The 23,764-nt window shown below is 37.3% G+C and overlaps 1 protein-coding gene across 1 annotated transcript in view; it reads left to right on the top strand.

Moving 5' to 3' along the window:
• ATP10A (ATPase phospholipid transporting 10A (putative)) overlaps positions 1-23,764 on the top strand; it is a 150,366-nt gene that overhangs the window by 70,218 nt on the left and 56,384 nt on the right. Inside the window, exons 3-6 of the mRNA XM_063305006.1 lie at positions 15,094-15,179; positions 17,098-17,204; positions 17,295-17,426; positions 18,766-18,899. Of these exons, the coding sequence (XP_063161076.1) occupies positions 15,094-15,179; positions 17,098-17,204; positions 17,295-17,426; positions 18,766-18,899 (459 nt within the window). The remainder of the gene's footprint in view (positions 1-15,093; positions 15,180-17,097; positions 17,205-17,294; positions 17,427-18,765; positions 18,900-23,764) is intronic.

The raw sequence follows: 23,764 nt of genomic DNA, 5'->3' as shown, positions 1-23,764 counted from the left end.
GAAGTCCCAGAAACTTAGATTGATACAGGTAATTGAGATTCAAGATCTCATTAGAAAATGTGATATTTATGCATTTACCAAAACAGATATAATATTACACACATGGATCCATAATAATACAGCTTTTAAAAAATAAATAATCTTGGATTGTACATTGGGTAAATGATCTTTAAAGATATGACATTAATAAATAATATGCTTATATGGCCATGGAAAAATAATGAATTAATCATTTAAAAACAAGTATTATCTGACTCATACCAGATATGGTCATCAATAAAACATTAACTAGCTATTTGAAAGTTACTGAGCAAAAGCTGACTAAGGAAAATTACTGGAAATAAAAACTAATCATTTATTCTCTATAACTGACTGTGTAGTATGAAAATGAAAGATGAAAATTAAACTCTAGCAAGGAATCATCTAATCTACCATAATGCATTTTCTTTGGAAAAGAACCTACCCAACAGCAGTGTTTTTATTTTTCTACAGTGAAATATATTCTGGATTCACACATGCTAAACTATGGTTTATTTAACCATGATTTGCTTAACTAGCTGTGGTAGCCTGGTTTATACATAATATTAAGTCATCAGTATTGGTATATGAACAGTAATGGCTGGGCTCACATATCACCCTAAACCAAACCAAACAAGCTACATTATGGCTTAGAATGGTGTGTGTGAAGCTGGCCAATATGGGTTAGTTAGGTTCTTCTTTGTTTTTAAATTGTCATACCATGGGACAGTCTGAAACCAACACTGATGTCATCTGGTTGAATATTTTGGGGTTCCTTTTGTTCATTTGCTTGTTTTTCGGAATGTCATGGATTCCAAACCAGCTGGTCTTCTGAACTAAAGCAATAATTCATTCTTTTGCAATTCCCCAAGGCCTATCTGAAAATTGATGATAAAGTACCCCTGTGATAGCCTGCCTTCAGCCATGGCTTCCTTTTGGCTGTTCATATATCCACATAGCTACCCAAACACACTTTGTTTTAGTGAGCAGATAAGTAAAAGCTGAGGATAGAATAGATAGCTGAGTTCCCATTGGAGAAGAGGAGGCTATTAGAGGCTATTAAGAATCCATCAGAGGTGCAATCTTTAAAAACAAGCGAGAACTCTGGGAGGATAAACTGGAGGGAGACCTTGGATGGAAGAGGTATGATGGCTGTCACAATGAAAGATGGTGTTATGCTGTTGAAAAGCATATTGTTTTGGTAAACAGTAATATAAGCTGATAATATTGCGGCAAACCTAGGCAGCATATTAAAAAGCAGAGACATCACCTTGCCAACAAAGGTCCATATAATCAAAGCTATGGTTTTCCCAGTAGTGATGTATGGCTGTGAGAGTTGGACCATAAGGAAGGCTGAGCGCCGAAGAATTGATGCTTTCAAACTATGATGCTGGAGAAGAATCTTAAGAGTCCCTTGGACTGCAAGGAAGTCAAATCAGTCAATCCTACAGGAAATCAACCCTGACTGTTCATTGGAAGGACAGATACTGAAGCTGAAGCTCAAATACTTTGGCCACCTAATGCGAAGAGAGGACTCACTGGAAAAGACCCTGATGCTGGGAAAGACTGAAGGCAAAAGGAGAAGGGGACAGCAGAGGGTGAGATGGTTAGATAGCATCACCAATGCAATTAACATGAATTTGAGCAAACTCCAGAAGACAATGGAGGACAAGAAGGCCTGGCATGCTATGGTCCATGGGGTCACGAAGGGTCAGACATGACTTAACAACTGAACAACAACAATGTTAGCTGGTAAACCTAAATTGTATTTAGTAGTATTATACCACAGAACGCTTGTTTGTGAGCAGATCAGAAGATAGCTGAAGAGAAGTGTTGGGTGAGACTCAGAAGATGACTTGCAGAAGAGCTGAAAAGGATCTCTCTACTAGCCAAAGCCAGGGAAGAATCTTATGCCAGTCTAAGACAGAAAGGTGGCAGGATGGTATAGTATATGTTTAGTCCTTGTCTCTAAAATAGGATGTAAATGGAGAGTAGAGGGATTAGAAATAGCCATGTTTGAGCAAAAATATAGCTTGCAAAGCTATATGCACTTAGAGAAACCTTAGGCTGTAATGTATAGAAAAGTTCTTTTTCCAAGATCATTTTAGAAGTCAAGAGGCAGCCTTCAGGAGGCAAGGGAAAAGTGGACGGTGTCATTCATCAAATCCTATGAACCCACAGGAAGAGTATAATAACTATGTAAACAGTATATATAAGAGACTTAGGTCATATGTGAAAAATAAAAACTTCCCAAGAAGTATCAGAAAATCCCTGCCTTCCCCATGTATGTGATATAGCCTTATTCACATTGGATCATTCCCTTTGCTCTCTGGACCTTGTCACCACAAAAACACTAATGGGCTGTGCTTTTTTTTTTTTTTTAATAGGCCTCTTTAACAGTGAGGCTCTCTCGCTGCAAATATCTCCTGGTTTCCTCTTAATATCTGTTCAGAAAAACATTAAATAAAACCTCTGTTGCCTTGCCTTTTCTGTGTATTTATGTTCCTTGCTTTTCCTAGGTTAGTTATTGTGTTCTTTGGCTGCTTTTTTTTCCTTGCATTTTTTTCTGAACTTGTGCAGAGTTTTTCCTTCCCCTCTGACTCCTCCTCTTTTTGTGGTATGTTTTTGAACCTGCAGGCTGGACTTTTTGAACAGTGTCCAGGGCGTATTGAGCACTTTTAGAAATAAGAGCCATAATAAATTTCTTGAAACAGCTTTGAAGAGCTGGTTCAGGGAAGATATGAAACTAAATGCCACTGAATAGTGCTCAAAGAGGAAAGGGATCCAGTACTTTTAATAGAGAGCATACAAGGTGGTAGAATACCTTGTAGATGTGAACCATGATGTCAGCCTACACTTGGCATCGTTAGGGGCCCTCAACTGTTGAACTTCAAAGCTCCATGTCTCTATCATTCCCATATAATGTCTTCCAGTATGCAGTAGATATGGAGTTCCTTTTCACTTTGGTATCACTATTGCTTGCTTCTTAATAAAAATAATGTCAAATGTGCTGTAAGTTATAGTCTGCAGTCAAACAGATTTTATTTATTTATTTATCATATTTGTATGGCCACCCATCTCACACAAAGCGACTCTGGGAAGTGTACAACAATGAGTTAAAACAGCAAATAGATAAAAACAATCATTATAAAAAGATATAAAATAATTATTAAAATAAAACATTAAAACATTATCAAAATTTTTAAAATATAAAACCCCAGAGAGAGCGCAAGAATATCAATCACAGTGGAGCCATCTAAGAATGCCTCTGCTTCCCTGGGAGCCCCAGGCCTGATGACATAACCAAGTCTTGAGAGACTTCCTGAACAATAGCAGGGAAGGAGCGAGCCTAATTTCAGCGGGGAGAATGTTCCAGGAGGGAGCCACAGCAGAGAAGGCCCACCTCCTGAGACCCACCAAATGCAAGTCCCTGGCTGATAGAACCCGTAACATGCCTTCCCTGCCAGATCTAATGGGACTGGCTGATGTAATCGGGGAGAGGCAGATAACCTCAGATAACCTGGCCCCATGCTAATATTCAGATCTTTCATCCAGCTGCTTTACTTTAGCCTTTACATTTTCATTTGCAGTATGTACTGTACATAATAATATTGACCTGAATTAAAAGGCTATTTAAGAATTGTTGAGATAATGCCGTTCCATTTGTTGGAAAGTTCAAGCAAAGACTTATCAAACAAAGATTTTTTGTGAATGTTTTTGATATATACCCAGGTGATTGACAGTCTTCCAGGATGCATGGTGAACCATGGACATCAGTAGGAGGAGAAAGAGGGACAAATAACAAAACATGTATTGAAACATTGTACTGCAAACTCCAGTCCTTACCCATTTACATGCCACATCATGAGACATACAAAAGGATGGAGCTTGCCATAGCAAGTGTTTTGTTGAACCAAAGATTCTTCACTTTTCAGCAAAAGCCAGTCAGAACAAAGAACCATAGTAATTTTTTGGTGAAAAGAAATCTCTGGTAAATAAATTTGCACTTAGTGAAGTGAAATCTTTTTGGTTTGGGGCCTGTCTTGATTTTGTTGATTAATTTATAGGCTCTTTGGAGATACTTGTTTCACTGTATTGCTGGAATTCTACTATAGTTTCTCTGTCAGAAACACACTTGATTTCGATAGTAATGTTTTTTGTTTTATTTACTACTCCCATATTGACATTTAAACTTGTGAAAGAGGTCAGTCATGTGGTACATGCAGAGTTTTAATTTCATAAATTGTACTGCATGTTCTCCAGGCTCTGTAAAATCTCACAGTAATGTATAAATATTTTGTACAACTTTCATGTTGTAGATTTTCAAATAAGAGGGAGCACCATGAATCAGAGGGGGATTAAGTATATGTCTACTTGCAATTTATCTTCTTAGTCCCAGTAGATTTTGAAGTACTCTTGCTGGGCAGCTGAATTTACCTTTCATAACTGGTAAAAGATTCTGTGCAAAAAAAAGGTGAATGTAAAAGAAAAACTTAATTGCCACTGTGTTATCTATGCATTTGATCTAGTGGTTAAGGTGCTGGGCTAGAAACCAGGAGACTGTGAGCTCTAGTCCCACCTTAAGCATGAAAGCTGGCTGGGTGACCTTGGGCCAGTCACTCTCTCTCAGCCCAGCTCACCTCACAGGGTTGCTGTTGTGGGGAAAAGAGGAGGAGGAAGGAGTATTAGGAATGTTCGCAGTCTTGAATTATTTATAAAAATAATAAAGGCAGGCTAGAAAACAAACAAATAAATAACAGAATAATAGAATTTTCACAAGGTAGCATTTGGAAAAGGTTTCATTTTACAAGGACAACAATCAGCTCTTAGATAGTTTTTAAACTTCTTTTATAAATATGAGGAACATTTTAAAAAAACAACCAAATAAATAAACAAATAAATAAATAAATAAATATGCATTATTACTGCCTTTGTGTGTTGTGGAGGAGCCAGTATATAGCCATAATAAGCAATAGAGCAAAAGATTCAGTTTAATGAACAAAGCCGCATTTTTGAAAGCAACCTTTACAAGATACGCATTTCATCCCATGTCTGAAAGAGACTTTGATCAGACTGTTAGCTCCTTATGTATTTGAGCCTGAGGAATGGCCATTGACAGATTTACAAGAGGGATCTGCTTGGACTAAGCTGATAGGCATTCTCTCCATTCCCTTTACCAGAGATGCCTGTATTTTATGCTATGTGGTGAGAGACCATGGGTGTATGTGAGTGTGGGTGTGCACTTCTCCCCCTCCTGGAACTAAGGGTCTAGGCATATGTGTTGCCGGTGTGTGTGTGTGTCTGTAAGGGTAGGTGAACAGGTGTTGCCTCTGTGTGCATGCGCTTCTGTCCTCCGGTTGGATTGCTTCTGTGTGTTTTTGGAAGTATGTGTGCTTTGGGGAGTATAGGTATATGCCTATACTCCAATCTGGGTCATGTGAGAGCTGGGTTGGAAAGAATAATATGGGTTGAGTTGGAAAAAATTCTCTTGGGGTGGAAAGAATAACAAGGTAGAGAAAGCATGCAGATCATGGTTTCTGGCATTTTTTCCAAGCCCTCAATAACAGCTCCGCTCTAGAGCATGTCACCAGAAGGGAAGGGGGATTAAGAGGAGGGCCTGGGATCTGCAGGGCTGCCTTCTTCCTGTAGCATCTATCTGCCTGATATGTTCTAGTAAGGTGGGATAACTATATGTTCTCTCAGTTAGAGACTGTCATCCTTAGGAGCCGTGAAAGTCTGCCTTTTCAGTCACTGCTTCTTTCCTCTAGAATAACACTCTGCCTGATGCGCAATCAGCCCCTTCCCTTTTCACTTTTAGAAAATTGGTGAAAACCTGGTTATTCCATCAAGCCAGGGAAACTAGATTACTTTTACTGCCTCTTGGCTGGGAGATTGGATTTCCTTTTATTGCTGTTAATGTTTTCAGTTGCAACTCTGGGTTCCACAGAATACTTCTAGGTGTTGTTTTGAACTGATTGTATGATTTTAATCCCAATTACATATTGGGGAGTTGTACACTGCTCAGAGTTGGCAGATTGGAGCAACCTATAAGCCTTGTAAGTATGTACATAATACGTTTATATATTGTGTGGAGCAGATGGCAGCATTCGAAACTGCTGCTCAGCTGCCTCTCCCATAGGGATGCACTGATGATTTTTTTCTTGAATGTTTTTGTCTGCAGTTCCCTATCAGATCCAGCCCATTTTATAACTTAATCTTTTTTTTTTTTGGCCAACTTCTTCTTCCATACCAAATTTGATCCAGTTTGGTTATGGAGAATTATTATGCTGACAGACAGATGGATTGATGGACCAAGTCCTAAATTTTCCTACATGATCTCTTTCCAACATTCTGTTGGATTGGAAAGGAATAAAAAAGATTCTATTATATGCAGTTCAGAGAAATCACACCAACACATGGGGCAAAATATGTCCTTTAAATGTCTTGTTCTATGGAAGTACTGATCTGAACTGATGCAGTCAAAGCCAATTCTTATCCAAATAAACACTGTGTTGCCTATGTCAGACGTTATCTATACATGAAATGAAGGAGACTTGGATAGATGATAGGCATTAGAAGTGGCCCATTTCTCTGTATTACTGGGTATTAAATGCTTAGCTTTCATCAAGGAGTTAGTAGAACTAATATGAGCTGCCATGTTGGACATAATATTATTTTAAGCAAAATGTAGCTCTTCATAATTTTGTCAAGGACAGACCAGATAATTATGAGTCTGTAGCGTAATTCATTTTACAAATTAGACTACATTGTTTTAGAAGCCTTTTCTCTAGGCTATGGTTGCATTTGAAATTTAAGTATGGTGTCAAGAAAATTCAAGCATTGTAACCATAGCAGCTGAAAAAAATATGCAGGCATTTTCTAAGTTTTTGGTTGCTTACCTTGGAAAGGAGAAAGAAATATGTCTACACCACTTTATGCCTTGGATTTCAGAGCATTATCTATCTGTTAAAGGCACTTCTGTAGCCATAGTGGCTAGAAATGTTTTTTTTATTTATTTATTTTTAGTGAAATTTTATCATACATCCAGCCTGGATTCTAAAACCCATGGACTGTGTAGTTTCCATCTTCTTTTGCTTTCAAGAGTGCTCAGCACTCCCATACAAGATTGTGGGACATTAAAGATAGTGGCTATGTGGATTAGGCAGCAGAAGGACACATGGGATACTGTGTGGCAGTAATCCCTTTTGTCTGAACTCCAACCTATGAATAATATTTGCTTGGTGGAGCAGGCCAACTTCGTAAACTACAGTGTCAAGTTGACTTATTTCAACTAATCATAATTACAGTTGATCCAGTTCTCCAGTGTTGTATGTACTGAACTGTTTTCTGGACTGCCTAATCTGTATCAGTGAACTTCTCTCTGAGTACAGCTTGTTCATGCTTGAAAACATAAGTGGTGAAAACCTTCATTGAAGTATTTCAATCCCCACTCCTTCAATTCAGAAGTACTGGTAGTGGTCTGGCAGTATTAGAGATTGCAGGTCTTTCATCTGCTAGTGCAGCCATGAAGTGAGCCTCCTGCTACCTTGCGGCATCTGGGCTTCCTAAGATGACGGCCTTTCGCCTTGTGACTGGAGTATCCTGATCATATAAGTGTGTCTAGGACCCAAAATAATAGAATTCTGTATTTCTGATTGCCCACTTTTTGCAGTTTCTTAATAAAAGGGAAATCTTTAATTACAGCAGAATCCTGAAATGCTAATAACTATCAAGACAAAGTGCAGCAGGTTAGTTTGCTTTTTCCTATTGTAAAGAGAACTGGATGATCACCAGAAAGACTTTTAAATGTGGGGATATCACGTATTCCACATATACTCTAGAACAGGCCATAGCTTGAAAAGCTGCTTCTGAATAGGTTTCAGGAACAATATTACACCATTGTAACATTAAAGCCTAATGTGTCAATTCAGCTTAAGAGCATGATGAAGTAAAAAGCTGGAAGCTTAATAAGGATTTTTTGTGGGTGGGTGCTTTGTTTTTGTTTTTGCTCTTTAAAAAAAATGTGGAGATACTTTTATTTTTATATACTGCAGAGAACCGAGGGTATAAATATTTTCCACCAACCTCAGTTAAAGTTTTCAAAACACTATAAATCAGTCTTATGAAACTTGACTGGAGTGAGTAAGGAATCGACCAGCCTTGCCGTTCTTTGCAGCATGGCTGACAAAATATTTCCAGTTCGTCTAAGACTTTCCATGAGCAATTAGTGTGGGTGTGGTGGCCAGAATGCCAAAAACACACCGGTTCTTATTTCACAGGCTCTTTTCTCAAAGAAAGCTAGAAACATTTACTGCAAGTTGAGTACAAGGAGAGAGGGTAAGTGTTTAGAGGGCATATTGGGTGACAAAGGAGAAACACTGAGCCCCGCCTGAATTTGAACATTTTTGTGTGAAGGAGCCAAAGTGTGCGGTATGTGAAAGACATGAATGTCTGAGCCAAAGCAGTAATGCCAATACTTAATCCCATGATTAGGGTGTGATGTGCACATGAAAAAGGAAAATACATTATTAAAAAAGGAAGGAAAAAGCAGCTTCCGAGTTGCATAATTTGGGGCTTTGCATTTATATCTGTGTAAATACAAATTTAGAAACACATATGTCCCCATTATGTGAGGACCTTTTCAATCCGATAGCTACGTCATGGTAACTGTTGAAGGGCAGTTTCAAGATTTCTTCCCAGAAATGGACTAGCTTGCCTTTGGGAAAAAAAAAGGGGGGGGAGGGGGGCTTTAAAAAAAACTGGACATATGTTCACTTTTCCCATGAAGTTCCACTTACTGGGTTCCTCTTCCTTCACCCTTTGAGTAGGAATGAAAGCTACTGAGGCATGAGTGTTGGCACGGTTCCCTTAGTTCATCTGTTACTTCTCAGAGACAGCTGCAGTAATGGAATTAGTCCAGTATGTTGATTTTTTTTTTAACATATTAGCCAGGGTGGCTTTTCCCAGCATCTAATCAATTGTGTCCAGCATATCCTGGAATTCTTATTACTTGTTTGAATACATTGCTAAAGAAGAAATACTGGCCAATTCCATGCATTTATGGTCTAGTGTTTAAGGCAACGGGCCAAAAACCAGGAGACTGAGAGTTCTAGTCCCGCCTTAGGCATGAAAGCCAGCTAGATGACCTTGGGCCAGTCACACCCTCTCAGCCCAACTCAACTCAACTCACAGGGATGTTGTTGTGGGGGAAGAAAAAGGAGGAAGGAGTATTAGGTATGTTTGCTGCCTTGTTTATAAAAATAATAAAGGCGGGATAGAAAATAAATAAATAAAATTTATGGCTGTCTTTTGGATTCAGACAAGGCATTTAGAGCAGTCTTCCGAAAGCGGATGCCTTGTAGGTTGGAAATTCTGGAAATTGTAATCCAAATAGATCTGTCAGCAACCAGGACTGGAAATAATGCTGTAAAGTTACCTCTTCAGGGTAAGGTTGTATTTTACTGGACCCATAGAGTCAACTAATCTTTCTTCTGTGTTATTAGCCAAAATTTGCAAGGATTGAAGCTAAATGTTATAGCTGTCAGGCTTTATGCCAGACGTTGGCTGTAAATCTTAGCTGTCAAACATTTTACCCCTTTATTTATTCATTCATTCATTCAATTTGTACAGTGCTTGACTCCCAGCAACTCTTAATGTGGGGATAGCCTTACCTGTCAGAAAATTCTCAGGTGGTATAAATTCTTTATTGTGGACAAGAATGATACTGTACTTCACACAGGTATTCTGCAATGCAAAGAAGTATGTAAATCTATCAAGTGTTTCAGTTTAGAAGTTGTCAAGGACCTTCAGTTTCACTCTCATGTTAATGCTTGCAGAGCAGTTGCACAAACCCCCTGTTTGTGCATTTGCTCACTCACTGATGAGTAAGAATTCCTGTCAACAGTGTCAGAGTCTGTCAGTGAATGGCATGTAGTGGCTTTTTCCTTTCATGAAGGTGAAAATCAAATTTCCATGGTTGGAGAAGGACTGGGATTCCTTTTCTCAAATGAGCTTGGCAATTGGATTTGCTCATTCAGAAAGTAGCCAGTTGATGTGTCTTAAAGCAAAAACTATATCAGCCAGGACTGGAGGAAAGTGTTTTTTTGTTCCCAAATAAGTAAATAGATGACAATTATAGTTTTTTTTTAAAGTACGTTCTTTAGTGCTGCTAAGTGACTCTGGTGAAATTCCTAACAGTTTTCTGCACGTGAGCATCTCTAAGTATCAAACTGAGATATGTAAAAGATATATCCTTGGTCAGCATATGTTACTGGGAGAAAGGAAATACATTCATAAACTTACAATTGGTGTGGAACTTTAATACAGCTACTCCAAGCTGGGATTAACCTGTTTGCTGAGTTCAGCAGCTACAAGGTGTTTTGTCTAATTAGCTTGGCCTACAGCAGAGGATTTCTTCCAACATTTGTCAAAGCTATTAAGACATTACATTTTTGTTCCTTTATAATGTGCTGAATGAAAACTAAGATGGGACAATGCAACCACTAACTCAGAAGTTATGTATTGCCCTGCCCTCCGATAGGGATAAAACCTTCATAAAATTGTAAATTGTGAACTTGGAAGGGACCTGGAATGTCATCTTCTCCAGCTTTCTGGGTCTGCAGTGTCCAATATCTGCAAGACAGCCATTCAGTCTCTAGATAAATATTTCACATGGAGGCTTTAGCCAAAATCTGTCTCGCTGCAGTTCTAACACACTTCCTACCACCTTCTTTCCCACTTGGTTCAGAACAGTTGCATTAGGAAGAGACAGGTTATCCTTTTCTCATGGCGTCCAGTCAAAGCTGGATCGTATAGCTGTGCTGTGAAATTTGTATGGTTGACAAATAATGAGTGCTGCTATAATTGGAGAGGCAATATACATGCAACACCAGACTTAAATCATGCACATTTATTCAAAATTCTTCGAACACATACATTTTCTCTGTGGTTTTGGGTCAGCTCTTTAGCCTCCATCACAATTTCTAAAATGGGAATATGAATGAATGAATGAAATAAAATACTTCACAAGATCGTTTCAGAAACTGCTACAAGATGCTTTATCCTTGCTAAAGTATTGCAGACAAAATAATGTAAGAAACGTTTTTTACTGATTTGGTCAGTTATGTGTTGAGTGGAGTGGAAGTTTCAGATTTTTAAAAAATGCTGATTGGTCTCAAAATGGATTGATCATGGACACTGTGTATTTTCCCACTGTGGTGTAACCATTTTCCAGATCCAAAGGATTGGGATTACCTATTTGGACACAACATTACAGGACTTTCTACAATTTGTTTTGATCCTCTAAAATCTTAATTGATACTATGAAATAATATTCATGCATCTATGAACTCATGTTAGTTCCAAAATTGTGGAGAGCCACAGGGATGACCTTGGAGAAACTATGCAGTTTCTGAAACTATAAAACATATTTTAAACCCAGGAAATGAAGAAAGCATTAAAAAGAAACTCAAATTTACTCTGCCTTACCTCCCTGGGGTATAAGAGGGAGGAGAGGGAAGGGGAAATACAGTCAGGCTTTCAAGATTCTGTTACTTTAGCCTGTATCAATAAAGTAGAATTCCAGCATTCTTGTGGCATCAGTTCACTGATTGGGTCTACCTCAAAAGGCTGACACCCACTTTCCTAATGACCCTTCAGGAGATGACAACCAGTTGTAACATCATATGAAAACAATTATATGAGACAAGCTTCTTACAAAAAAAAAAAAAGATGGTGAACCCACTGATTTAGCGCTTTCAACATGAGATAGATTTGCAGATGCATTGTTGTGTCATACCAAAATTAGAAATTTGTCCCAGATAGTAAGAAGAAAAAGGACTCTTGTTTGGAACCAAAGGGACAGCAAAGTCAGAACTAGGCAGATGTCGCTAAAAAAAAGCATCCCATAACAGCCAGCTATTACTTAAGTAAAAACCATATAGCCCTGAACTGACAGTCCATAGATGTAAAAAAAAAAAAAACTTAAATATTTTTATATCAGCAAAATGAGAGTTTAATTTTGGACAGAGAACACTAAAGCAATTGCTTAGTACATAGACAGTACTAGTGGTGGAATTCATACAGAGAGGCACCCAGGCATTGATTGGTGAAATTCAGAATATTGTCTTGCATTGTTTAAAGCTGATAGAATTTGTACTGTACAAAACAAATGCAAAGCAACTGCACATTCTAAGCATTCTAAAATAAACACACATTCACACACAAACTGATTGTGCTGAATGACTCATAGTTGGTATTATTATGATGACATTTAAGCGTCCACCTCTATACAAAACTGTTATTTGCTCTGCTGTGAAAGCACACTAATGAAGCCTGGAAATAGGATGTAAATGTTTGTCGTAGACATATAAGGCAAATCCCAGCCTGAGCCTAATTAGTTAGGGAATGAAGAAGAATTTTAAATGTTAATTAGGAAAGAAGCATTCTACAACATATGCCTAACTAACAATATAGGGTTAATATACCTGAGTTAGCATGAAGCAATTAAGAAGTACAGATTATATTTTTCAGAAAGTTCCCATGAGAATTCTTTGAATTGATGATGCATTGATTTATATGGTTCCAGATTCCACTGTGGCTTTCCTAGAATCTGAAATATTTGGAAGCTGCTACTGCTAATTTTCAGTATTTTCAGTCTTTCTCGTTCTTGTTGTTTTCTTTGACAATCCAGTTTGAGTGTGATTTCAGAGATGGCAAATGAGATTTCTGTCAGATCAGGTGAATGCTTTTAAAAACTTACAGTTCTAAGTTCCTGGTTTTACTATATAATGTATAAAATGGCTATATGTGGTGTTCTACTGGTGTACCTTGTGGGGGTTCTGCTGGTATACCTTGTGGGGAAATATAAATTATTTATGTATTTATTAGAATTGTTTGAATATTTCCTTAGTGTAAAAGACCAGATGGTTTACAACTGGGCCTCATCACCTGGGATTTCATGTTGCAAAGTGTCTTTTAAAAGATAGAAACAAGTTAGCAAGTCAGTACTAAATGTTTCATAAATGTGTATTTCTAATGCAAAGGCGATTCTAGGAAAGCCAATGACCTTTATAGATAATCCTAAACAGACTTCCCCGCAACATATTTAATAGTTTTAGCCTGCTTTTCACATGGTTTGTTTTTCATGGAAAAGCATGGAAGAGCAGCAATGCTGGCTTTGGCTACAGGCCTGTCGAATCCAGCAATTTGTCTGCAGGAGGCCAACAAGCAGAACTTGATGGTAAAAAGTGTCAGCCTGAAACATCAGAAACCCAGAAAGTCCCTTTTTGATTACGAAGCTAACAATGTTCCTTGGTCAGTTACTGTCTTTCAGCCTGACCTACCCCACAATCCCCTGACTGCTATTTCAAGGATAAATTAAGTGTTGTCTCCCATGTGTGCTGCCTTGAACTCCAGAAGATATCGAAATACAACCATAATAACTGGAGGTAGTAGTAACAGCAGTAACAATAATAATAGAGCTATCATGGCTAATATTGCTGCTAATGACTTTTTCCTGTAATCCTGTTTTCAAGCTACTTTTTTTTTCAAGCTGTTTGTATCTTCACTTCTTTTGGGTGATAGTGGGACCCAAGAAAGTGAATTAGATTGGTTTTTTTACCTTATCCAACAGGGTGGGACCTAGGAAAAAAGAATTGCATGTGATGGATCCATTACCATTATCAGCTTTCATGAGATTCCTTATGCAATGTTTATTTTTGTCTGCCTTTGAGTAATTTTAAGTATTTTATGAGTATGTATGTGTAGCCATGTGGAAAGAGAGAGAGGAATGCTCTGAATTAATAGGCATTTTATTGTACCTAATATTATCTGGTGTGTTTTAATTTTTTTGTAAACCACCGTGAGAGGTTAAGCATCTTTAACTAAGTACAGGTGTAGAGGTAAAATACTTGCATTTCAAAATCCTGTGAATTCAATGATGTGTTGTATTGAGCTGTTGCTGTTATAGGTTGATTGAACATGCCTGTGATATTGTATTGTTGTTCAGTTACCTTGGGCTGCCTGTATATGTTGCAATTCATGCAGACTCTCTGGAGCTCTAGAAATGTTAGTGAAGCAAGCAACAGAAGACCCTGCCCTGCCTCAATTGCCTTTTGTTCGATCGGTAGAAAAGAGACAATAAATACGACGTTCCTTTTGGAGACTGTGCACAAGTTTGCCTCTTGAATGAAATGAGGGACAAAGTTAATGGTAAATTGAACACCACCCTCATCCCAATTCATCTTGCTAACTGTGGAATAATTAATCTAGTCCCAAGTTGATTACTAATTGATTAATCTTCTTTGGGCAGCTCGTGCATGAAGGAGGAATCCTTCTCTTAATCCTCTTCCTGGTAAACCTGATTTTTAAAACTATCATTCCTTTTGCTTTGGGTTGAAGGGTAGGGCAGGAGCAGAAATTAATTCTGGAAGCCAAGTTTGCTCTATAATTAGCTACGCCTGGGACTCTGTTTTACTATTTACATCACATTCCTTGACCACTTTAGCTTTGTTTCTTCAATTAATCTTTGTAAAGGAGAGTGTATAGCTCAACTATGATACTCTGCTTCTTGCCTGTTTTTCCCCTCCTATTTATTGTACAATTTTGCTGATTCTGATATCTCTTTAGTCTATTGCCATTAAGTTAATAAATAAAGGAAATCAAAATTCTGGAAGTGCACAGAATGGAAGTTTGGGCATATCACAAGTAGTCTACAACTATTTTTTTGAGTCTCAGATATCCAGGTTCCATTGCCTATCCGTTGTGCATATACTGTAGCATCTTCTCTAGAATAAGTCATGTTCCTTAGCTATCACTACCGCACTAGAAAGCACAAACTGAAAGGGTAGCAAAGAGGTTCAGCCACAGTTATGGTTCTCATATTCTTTCAAGCTTCCGGTGATCCAGCTGGGTAACTAAATGGACATTATTTATTCCTTTTTGGGACTTAGGATCCCAACTGGGATCCACATAGAACAAAGGGAAATAGATTCCTCAAACTAGCAACTACACCTTCCATTTATGGATGACACTGCCATATAAAATAATTCTGCTCACTGTTTAATTCTATTCCAGGACTCTGAATTTGACCCCATGAAATTTGCTAGCACCATTGAATGTGAAGAACCCAATATTGACATACGTAGATTTCGAGGCTTCATGTGAGTATAACCTACCATTTCATCTGCAGTTTTTATTTACTTACTTAAGGCGGAATTGCCCTACTATAAAAATATTTTGGATGTTCTTTAAAGTGTCTATGAAAACCCATTTGCTAATTTAAATGAAGGTACTTATATTTCTAGCATCCCCCCCCAAATTAAAATTTTGTGCATCTTGGTGCTTCATGGCTAGGAAGGGATCCAAATAACAACAACAACAACGGAATTTTTAAGCAGAATGATGATTGGCTGAATACTTTTAAAATAAATGTAATTGGTTTTCTATTTTAATGTGGGTCTCTTGTTTTGTCTCTTATTTTCTCATTCTCTTGCTTATATAATTTTCATGGCAAACAGGAGTTCCTGTCAATACAATGCTACCATATCTGCCATCTCTGAATGGAGTAATAAAAAGCATAGGGGCAAATCCCTTCTTATGCCACTCAAGCATTCAGGACAAAAAGGTCACAACCAGCAGCCTGTTTCTTCAGTTTCACAAGCTACCATGAGATTTTAGGCAATGATTGTTGTATTTAGGCTTCTGGAAACATTGTTTTGAGTGATAGATTGTTTCGGTACCTGCTATGAACTCTAAGGATTATTGAACCTTGTAATCATTTTTGAGATAATATGTCTTTAGCAGACAAATCAATAAAAGAACTAGTTTGTAAGAGAATTGGTCTAACCCCTTCCTTCTTTTTGTTACCTGCTATACTATTATATTTTTGTGACTGCAAACTTCTTGGGGGAAATGCAAGACTTTATAAGTACATACAATACTATGGAAATAAAAGCAGTAATGGGTTTTTTTTTAAGCAGCAGTACTTTGAATTCTTAAAAACTAAATGAATTACAAGCTGCTGCAATATGCAGTGTATCATCAGTTCGGCTTTGTTTCTGAGATGATGTCTTAATAAACAGAGTTGATTCTCTAGCTTCAGAGTGCTTTCTGTCATTTTCCTTGGTAAAATGATTGCCAGAAAAGCATTGCCCTCTTTCAGGATACATTGTTCCAAACTATGCTCTGTAGCCTCATATGGCCCTCAAAGGACCCTTTCTGCATCCTCTGAAGCCCCAAAGACCTTCACCAAATTTCAGCAGCAAAACACAGTTTTTCAGTAGCCCAAATGTTGCTGCTTTTTGGTTTCCTGAAAAGATCTATGAAAACATCCACAGCTTTATTCAACACATTTGTTTTTGTTGCATCCCACCAAGAATCTTCCACAGAACCTCAGCAAGAGATTTGCCCCATCAGCTCCAATGAAGCCAGTGCTTCCCTCGCTATATTGTTTGCTCCCAACCTCTGCTATATCTAACCAACATTCTGTGAATGTTGGCTGTGATTTTGTTTAGCACTGTGTGGTTCAGTACACTTTGAAATTGTTCAGAAGGACCTTGTTCTAGCATGGCAGCTCTTAGCTACGAAAGCAGCCACATCTTTTTATATTTTCAGGTTCATGGAAAAGCCTGAAAAAAGCACTCTGTTTTAATGAACAGCAGGAAAGCACTGAGGCTCCACAAGCCCTAATGTTTAGTTTTCATTGGTCTGCATTTGTTAGGAGGATTATGCAAATCTTTGCATTTCTTTGAGCTTCCTTTTATCTTCCTCCTGTATACTATTTCAAATATTTAAATATTATTTAGAGCAATCATAAATAAATCATATTTTGGAATGATTGTTTCATATTAATATTAATATTGTTTCAGAATAATAATTAATAATAATTAATACTATTTCAGAATACTCTGAAATAAGGTCTGAGTTTTCCCATTATAAATATAAAGTTGTCAAATTCAGCCTTTCTAACTTGTCGAGAAATTGCTTAAACTTAATATATCTTCCTTCTCCATCTTTTTTAATTAATACAAGTTATTTATAAATAAAATTGTTATTTCCTTCCTTCTTTCTTTTTGGCAGTGTGCATAAGAATGGGGAAAAAGTCCCACTGTGTAAAGAAAATCTTTTGTTACGAGGTTGCACTGTTAGAAATACAGAAGAAGTCTCTGGAATAGTGATCTATGCAGGTAAACTATGCCTGTTTTTCTTTGTACTTGCTATATTCTTCTCCCTCCCTCTTATATATGCTATCATGTAATACAAGTTGTTTTTTTCAGGCCATGAGACAAAAGCCTTGTTAAATAACAGTGGACCACGTTACAAACGCAGTAAGCTTGAAAGACAAATGAATTGTGATGTTCTTTGGTGTGCCCTCATACTTATCACAATGTGCTTGTTTTCTGCTATTGGTAAGTTCCTCTAACTTTTATTTATGGACTAGAAAACACTGAACTCAGAAAACTCAGAATGAAAATACAGATAAATCAGTATTTTGGAACAACCTTTTTTTGGCTTAACTAAATGTTGGAGGCCTACTTCTGTTGGACTGAATTAGATGGCTGGGGAGAAAGATTTCCTCCTTCTTTCAAATGTATGTGCCATATTCTCAGCTGCTAAGATAGTACCAAAAGCAATGTACATATTAAATAACAACAGTACAAATCTTGTTACATTTTGTAAACCAACCTGATTTAATCCCGTTCTATGAAGTATAAAGTCAAACGTAGCTTTAAAAAAAAGGTAACAGAAAAGAGAGAATTAAGACCAACCTTCATTAGCCCATACAAAATTATTCCTTAAAAATAGAGATGCTAGTAATGTTCTGTCATCTGAGGAGAGCTGAATACAAATGTTGGTAGTTTTTACAAACTACTTTTAAAGCATTAGATGTTTTTTCTGGTTTAGATTAAAATCTGATCTGATCTCTTTCCCCCTCCATGCACATTTACGATGCACTAATCCTACGCATCATTCCCAGGATTTCCAGTCTTTCAAACACACTTATCGACATAGTTTTCTAATTCAAATATAGGAACAATAGCAGCACAAATTAAGCAGAGGAATAGTGGGATGTCCCCTAATGCTCATAGTAGTATTTTTTAGTTCGTTGCTGGATTTTAAAACATATGTTTCATCACTTCTTCCCCCCACACACGCTCACACAGATGCTTGTGCAACCTGATTTCTGCTATGTAAGATCATTCTATAATAATGTTCCTCTGACTCAGTATTATCCACACTAGCTACAGCCAGTAGGTTTTTGCAGCCTTCTTAATGATTGCAAGAGCCGTGTACTCACAAAACCTGTTTTATGTAATAACTTCATAGTTCTTCCCTAATAGAAGAAACTATCTTATATCAGTTCATTGATCCATCTAGTTTACAAATGCTTATATCAGGTACATAAAACTTGCATCCATTGGCCATGTTTGCATCTTTGGAAGTTGGTGAAGGGCACCAAGTTATCTCAACCTGGTTTACACTGACTAGCTTTCTGAGTTTCAGAAAAGAGTCTTTCCTTTTATTACCTGAAAATGTCAGTGATGAAATGTGTGACTCTCTGCATAGAAATTGCATGACTGTCACTGAATCATTATATCCATAAGCGATGGATATTCCTAAAATCATCTAGCCTTACAAGATAGGAAAAAGCATAATAGTATTGCCTCAGAAGACAGAAAGCATGTCGGTTAAATATGTTTCTACACTCTTTAATCTGTGTTTTAATCTCTCCCTCCCCTCCTGCAGGGCATGGAATCTGGGTCTGGCAGTACAATGACAAAAAGAAACCTGTCTTTGATGTCCCAGGTCCTGATGGAAAGTATTGGCCTCCAGCTCAAGCTGCCGTTTATTTATTTTTGACAATGATTATAGTTTTTCAGGTAACAATGGAGCATAATACTGAAATAACATAGATGTTTCTGCCAAGTCATTTGTGAGAACCCATTGCTTAAAAAAATAGAGAGAAAGACATAATTAATCTAGATCAGTGTTTCTCAACCTTGGCAACTTTAAGATGTGTGGACCTCAACTCCCAGAATTCCCCAGCCAGCCAGGCTGGCTGGGGAATTCTGGGAGTTAAAGTCCAAATATCTTAAAGTTGCCAGGGTTGAGAAACACTGATCTATATGAATAATGCTTCAGTATGATATACACTTGCCTGAGATTAAGCATCACTGAACACTGTGGAGTTCATTTCTGGGTAGATATTAATAGCACTGCTATTTATTTATTTGTACAAACATACAGATATACTGCATACTTCATAGAACTCAAGTCAGTTTCCAGTTGTACAAACATTTATGCATTAAAGGCATATTTTCTTCTAATGTTAGTCCAAATCTTGCTGTACAGAAAAATAATTCTTGGTGAATGTACTAGAAACATTAACCAACTTAGCCAGCCCAATAAGTAGCATGTAATTGTTGGTTTCTTATTTGTTTAAATAAATAGATTCATTACAGTCATAAACACCAGCATAGTATACTGTAGTTGCTTCCCAAAAAAATGCAAAGTGATTTCTCATAAATGCTATCCACAATCTCCGCTGTCCACAATCTCTGAAATCCTAAAAAAGCAATTCACTGCAAGCTAGACCACGTTAGTTTGTCTTTACCAGCACCCAGTGTACAGAGCAAGTGATGATGCAAAACCTAGCTATTGAAAGCCCTTGTGCTATGGAACTTGCAGGCCTCATTGCTCAGCTGCAGTCAAACACAAATGGATATCTCTGTAGAAGGACACTATAAAAGAACCCATGGCTCTGATTTCACCTCCCCAGGTTCACCAAAGAAAATTCACAGAACAAAAGAGACATTATGATATCTGTTGGTTAATAAAGGGAGAATGTTTTACTTGGGCCATCATAAGTATTCAGCAATATTTCATAGCTAGTGCTTGAAAGGAGAGGTAAAGGTTTCCCTTGACGTAAAGTCCAGCCGTGTCCGACTCTAGGGGGCGGTGCTCAGTGGCTGGGATACTGTTGTATCCCATCTCACCTTCGTTGTTTGATAAGTCTGCTGGCATTTTCAAGACCTAATATAAATATATAGAGCCAGTTTGGTGTGGTAGTTAAGGCGTCAGGCTAGAAACCAGGAGACCATGAGTTCTAGCCCACCTGAGGCACAAAGCCAGCTGGGTAACCTTGGGCAATCTCTCTTTCTCAGCCCATACATATATACACACACAGACACACACAGATTTAGAGGAAAAGTGATAGTTTGAAGCATTTTTCTTACATCGTTTTCAAAGTATCAGCCAGAATCAATGGGTCCAAACATACCTGAATATAAGACAAATATACAGTAAGTTGATGAAAAGTAACCATTCCTGCAACTTTATTGAAATTAACCTTCATTTAATTACTGCACTAGAGATAAGTCTGTGGATCACAAAGATAGAGTAAGAATGTGGACTCCATTATTTCTAGAACATGTAGGCAGTAATTTGCATTTCATAAAGCAGCTAAGATAATATTTATTTATATAATATTCATTTATATTTGATCAAAGATCAGACTGTCATCCAAAACAATAGAAAAATAAGACAGTCCAGTCACCAGGAAGGTGCACAATAATAAAATATGAGCTAAATTTAGTATAAAACTCTTCTCCCTGGGAATCACTGGAAGATAAATAAAGTAAACTAAATAAAGTTCACAAGTATCTCTATAAAAATTGCAAAAGAGAAGTACACACAGATAATTTTAACCTTTCCAAAATCACACGGTCATATATGCTCAGATACAGGAATTTTATTATATCTACCACTTAAAAGGGCTGAGAGTAAGACATTATTCCTAGGTTGAAAAAATTCTTAAACTAGGGAGAGGTTAATGTGTTTGGATAGTTTTACAGGTTTCCATATATTCCTATTAATCAGTATTCTAAAGCTCTGTATTAAGGAGCCAACTTCAGCTTCAAGTTCAGTGTCCTCTAGGCTGTGATAGATAATCCTTTTGGCCTGATCACAGCCAACAGAAAGAAGATAACCTCTGGCTAATCCAATGGGATTTAATTTATTTTCCACTGATGAAGCCCATAGTAAAATATAATCATCTGCTACAGCCAACAGTGCAAGGCCCAATGGGGAAAAAATTCATTTCAGCCAGTACTGCATTACTAAGTTCCGAGCCCTATATCCAATCCAAGGCAATCCTGCCTCAAGCCTGGGAACTGCCTTAGAGATGCTTTTAGAAGTAGAGAGGATGTACCTGAGAAATTTAGACTTGATGACCTCTTTGAGGTTAGCTTTTAAAAAAAACAACCCAATCTGTTCCACATATAAAATCTAGGCCAGGGTTTTGGCCTCAAAAATGTTAAGGGCCAAACACCCCTCCTCTGGTTAAAAAAAAGAATCTTCTGACAGTCATTGAGCATTTAGATGCTGTTTCCTTGATGTATTTGTAGTGAGTTTTCCAGGACCTCAAGGCATAAAATATTGTTCTAAGGTATTGAAAGGAAGTAAGTGATTCTATGCTATTTCCACCCACAATCCTTCTGTGCTGTTTCAGCTGCTAGAAATGCCATTAATTTGGACTTCTGGCAGATTATGATCAATTTTTGGAACTCACTGATGTGAATAATAGCTTTCAATGCTCTTCCTAGTCCAATCAAAGTATAAGGTACAGTATAACCCTTGCATCATTGGCACAAAGGAGTAGAGAGATCCTGCACCTGGCAGTTTAGTGATCTAAGACTCCCACCAAATCACTAATACAGAATATGAACAAGGCCAGGGTGAAAATGCAACCCTTCTGAGCCCCTTTTGCAGTTGGTATACTCTTTGTGAGCACTCCATTGTCTCTCACTTGAAGCAATGCATTGGTATATAACTTCCAAATTAAAAACATCAGAGAGTAGTGTTTTATATTGATAGTAGTGTTTTATAGTCTTTTCCCATAATAGTATTCAAGATATCGAATTAAATGCAGTTTTAAAATCAAGGAAAGCCACATATAAAGGAGATTTAAATTTATAGATGTATTTATTGGATGGTGCGACACAAAAATGAGATCCACCATCAGGCTCCCTGTTTGAAATCCCACCTGTTCCAGTCCAATTATTTCTTCACAGTTTAGCCTGTTCTGTAATATCTGGTCCAGGTGTCTAGCATAAAGTTTGGTTTAACTCAAAAGGCTGATAGATATGTGAAACCAGATAGATCCCCTTTGGTGTCTTTCTTGAGTAGGCACAACAAGCAGCTACAATAGCATTTTTGCTTCAAAAACCTTTAAAGCAGTGAAGAAATATTGGTCACCTCTTCTACAGTAGAATCTAGAGATAATGGCCACACTTCTGTGATTGCACTTTATATTTTAGGTACCTTCCCAGATGTTTAAAATTTTATTTATATTTTATGTACCTCCCAGGTACTTAAAATCTCACTTATTCAATAGACTTCCTACCTGTTGCTACCTACAACAATTTTCTAGTTTTCTTTAAAAAGTTGTAACTTTGTTTTTCTTGGTTTATCGGCAGCTGTTCAGAATTGTAATATCCAACAATGGCCAAATGGTGCAAGATGACTTGAAATAATTATCAGATACTGTAGCATAGGGAAATGATAATTATGATTCTTGAGTAACACATTTAAAGAATAAATGAACAATAAAGACCATTCAGGATTAGAATTGCTCTAAACAGTTGGAACTGAAGATTACGCTTAACTCTGGCATATGTGCTACTGTATAGCTTTTGAATAAAAATGCACCTATTTCCTTCAAATTAAATTTCAAGATAGCAATTCAGAAGGAGACTTAAAATTGTTAAGTGTTGATGATAAAGCTCCACATGGTGAGATTATGTGTTTTTTAGCTAGATTCCATAAAATTAGGCATTGGTCAAGAGTAGCTTCTCCTTCCCTAAAGAACTGTTCATTCTTCCATTAAGAGTTTTCCCTATTTAAGCCTCAATGACAATTTCCAATAGAAATGACCAGCTCACAGCTTGATAATAATGCTTAGCAAGCTGATTGGCTGGATCAGCAGTCCTTTTATCTCATATGGAGTAAAAATGGATCCCCCTCTCTTTTAGGGATGTTGGCCATATGATCTGTAAGTGAAATGACATATCTGTGTCTCCACTAGATGTTCTTCCAGATTTCAGTTGTGTAATGAGTTTCATAGGCTATAACTGAGGCCAATCTGGTAATGTATCTAAACAAAGCCTAAAGTTAGCCACAAAAATGGTGCAGAAATATATATCCCAGATAACAGTGAAAATTGAACAGTCAATTATGGATCAACTATCATGTAAACTGCTGTCAGATGCCCCCAAAGGCCACAAAATTTCTTGTCCTAGTAACTATGACTAAATGTTCCCAACCTTTCTTAAAGCACTGTTAGTTTTCATCCCTACTAAAAATTTAGACTGTTTTTATACAAAAGCATTGTGGAAATGTGGGACAATTATTTGTTCTATGTAATTTATAATTGGCTATTAGAGCCTTTTTGGCCTGCGTACCATCACAATCAAACCAGTACTTAGAATTCACAAATGAAACGGGGGCCCTCCTGAATAATTTCTTAGAGCAGATTTGTAAATGTTGAGTTTGTTTGTTTGTTTGTTTGTTTAAGAGATCTGGAAAGCCACCCATCTCACAATTTAGGATTTTGGGTGACACACAACATAAAAATATAAAGAAAGAAATACTATGCAAAAGCAAAATAGGCAAGCATGAACAACATATAATCAACATATAACCTAGGATGACAACAATAACATACATTGTCATCACAAAATGGGCT

Source organism: Candoia aspera, chromosome 5 (genome assembly GCF_035149785.1).
Source record: "Candoia aspera isolate rCanAsp1 chromosome 5, rCanAsp1.hap2, whole genome shotgun sequence".
In the NCBI taxonomy this organism is placed as follows: domain Eukaryota; kingdom Metazoa; phylum Chordata; class Lepidosauria; order Squamata; family Boidae; genus Candoia; species Candoia aspera.
The sequence above is the reverse complement of the archived record's forward strand: the minus strand, read 5'-3'. Positions and strand labels throughout refer to the sequence as shown.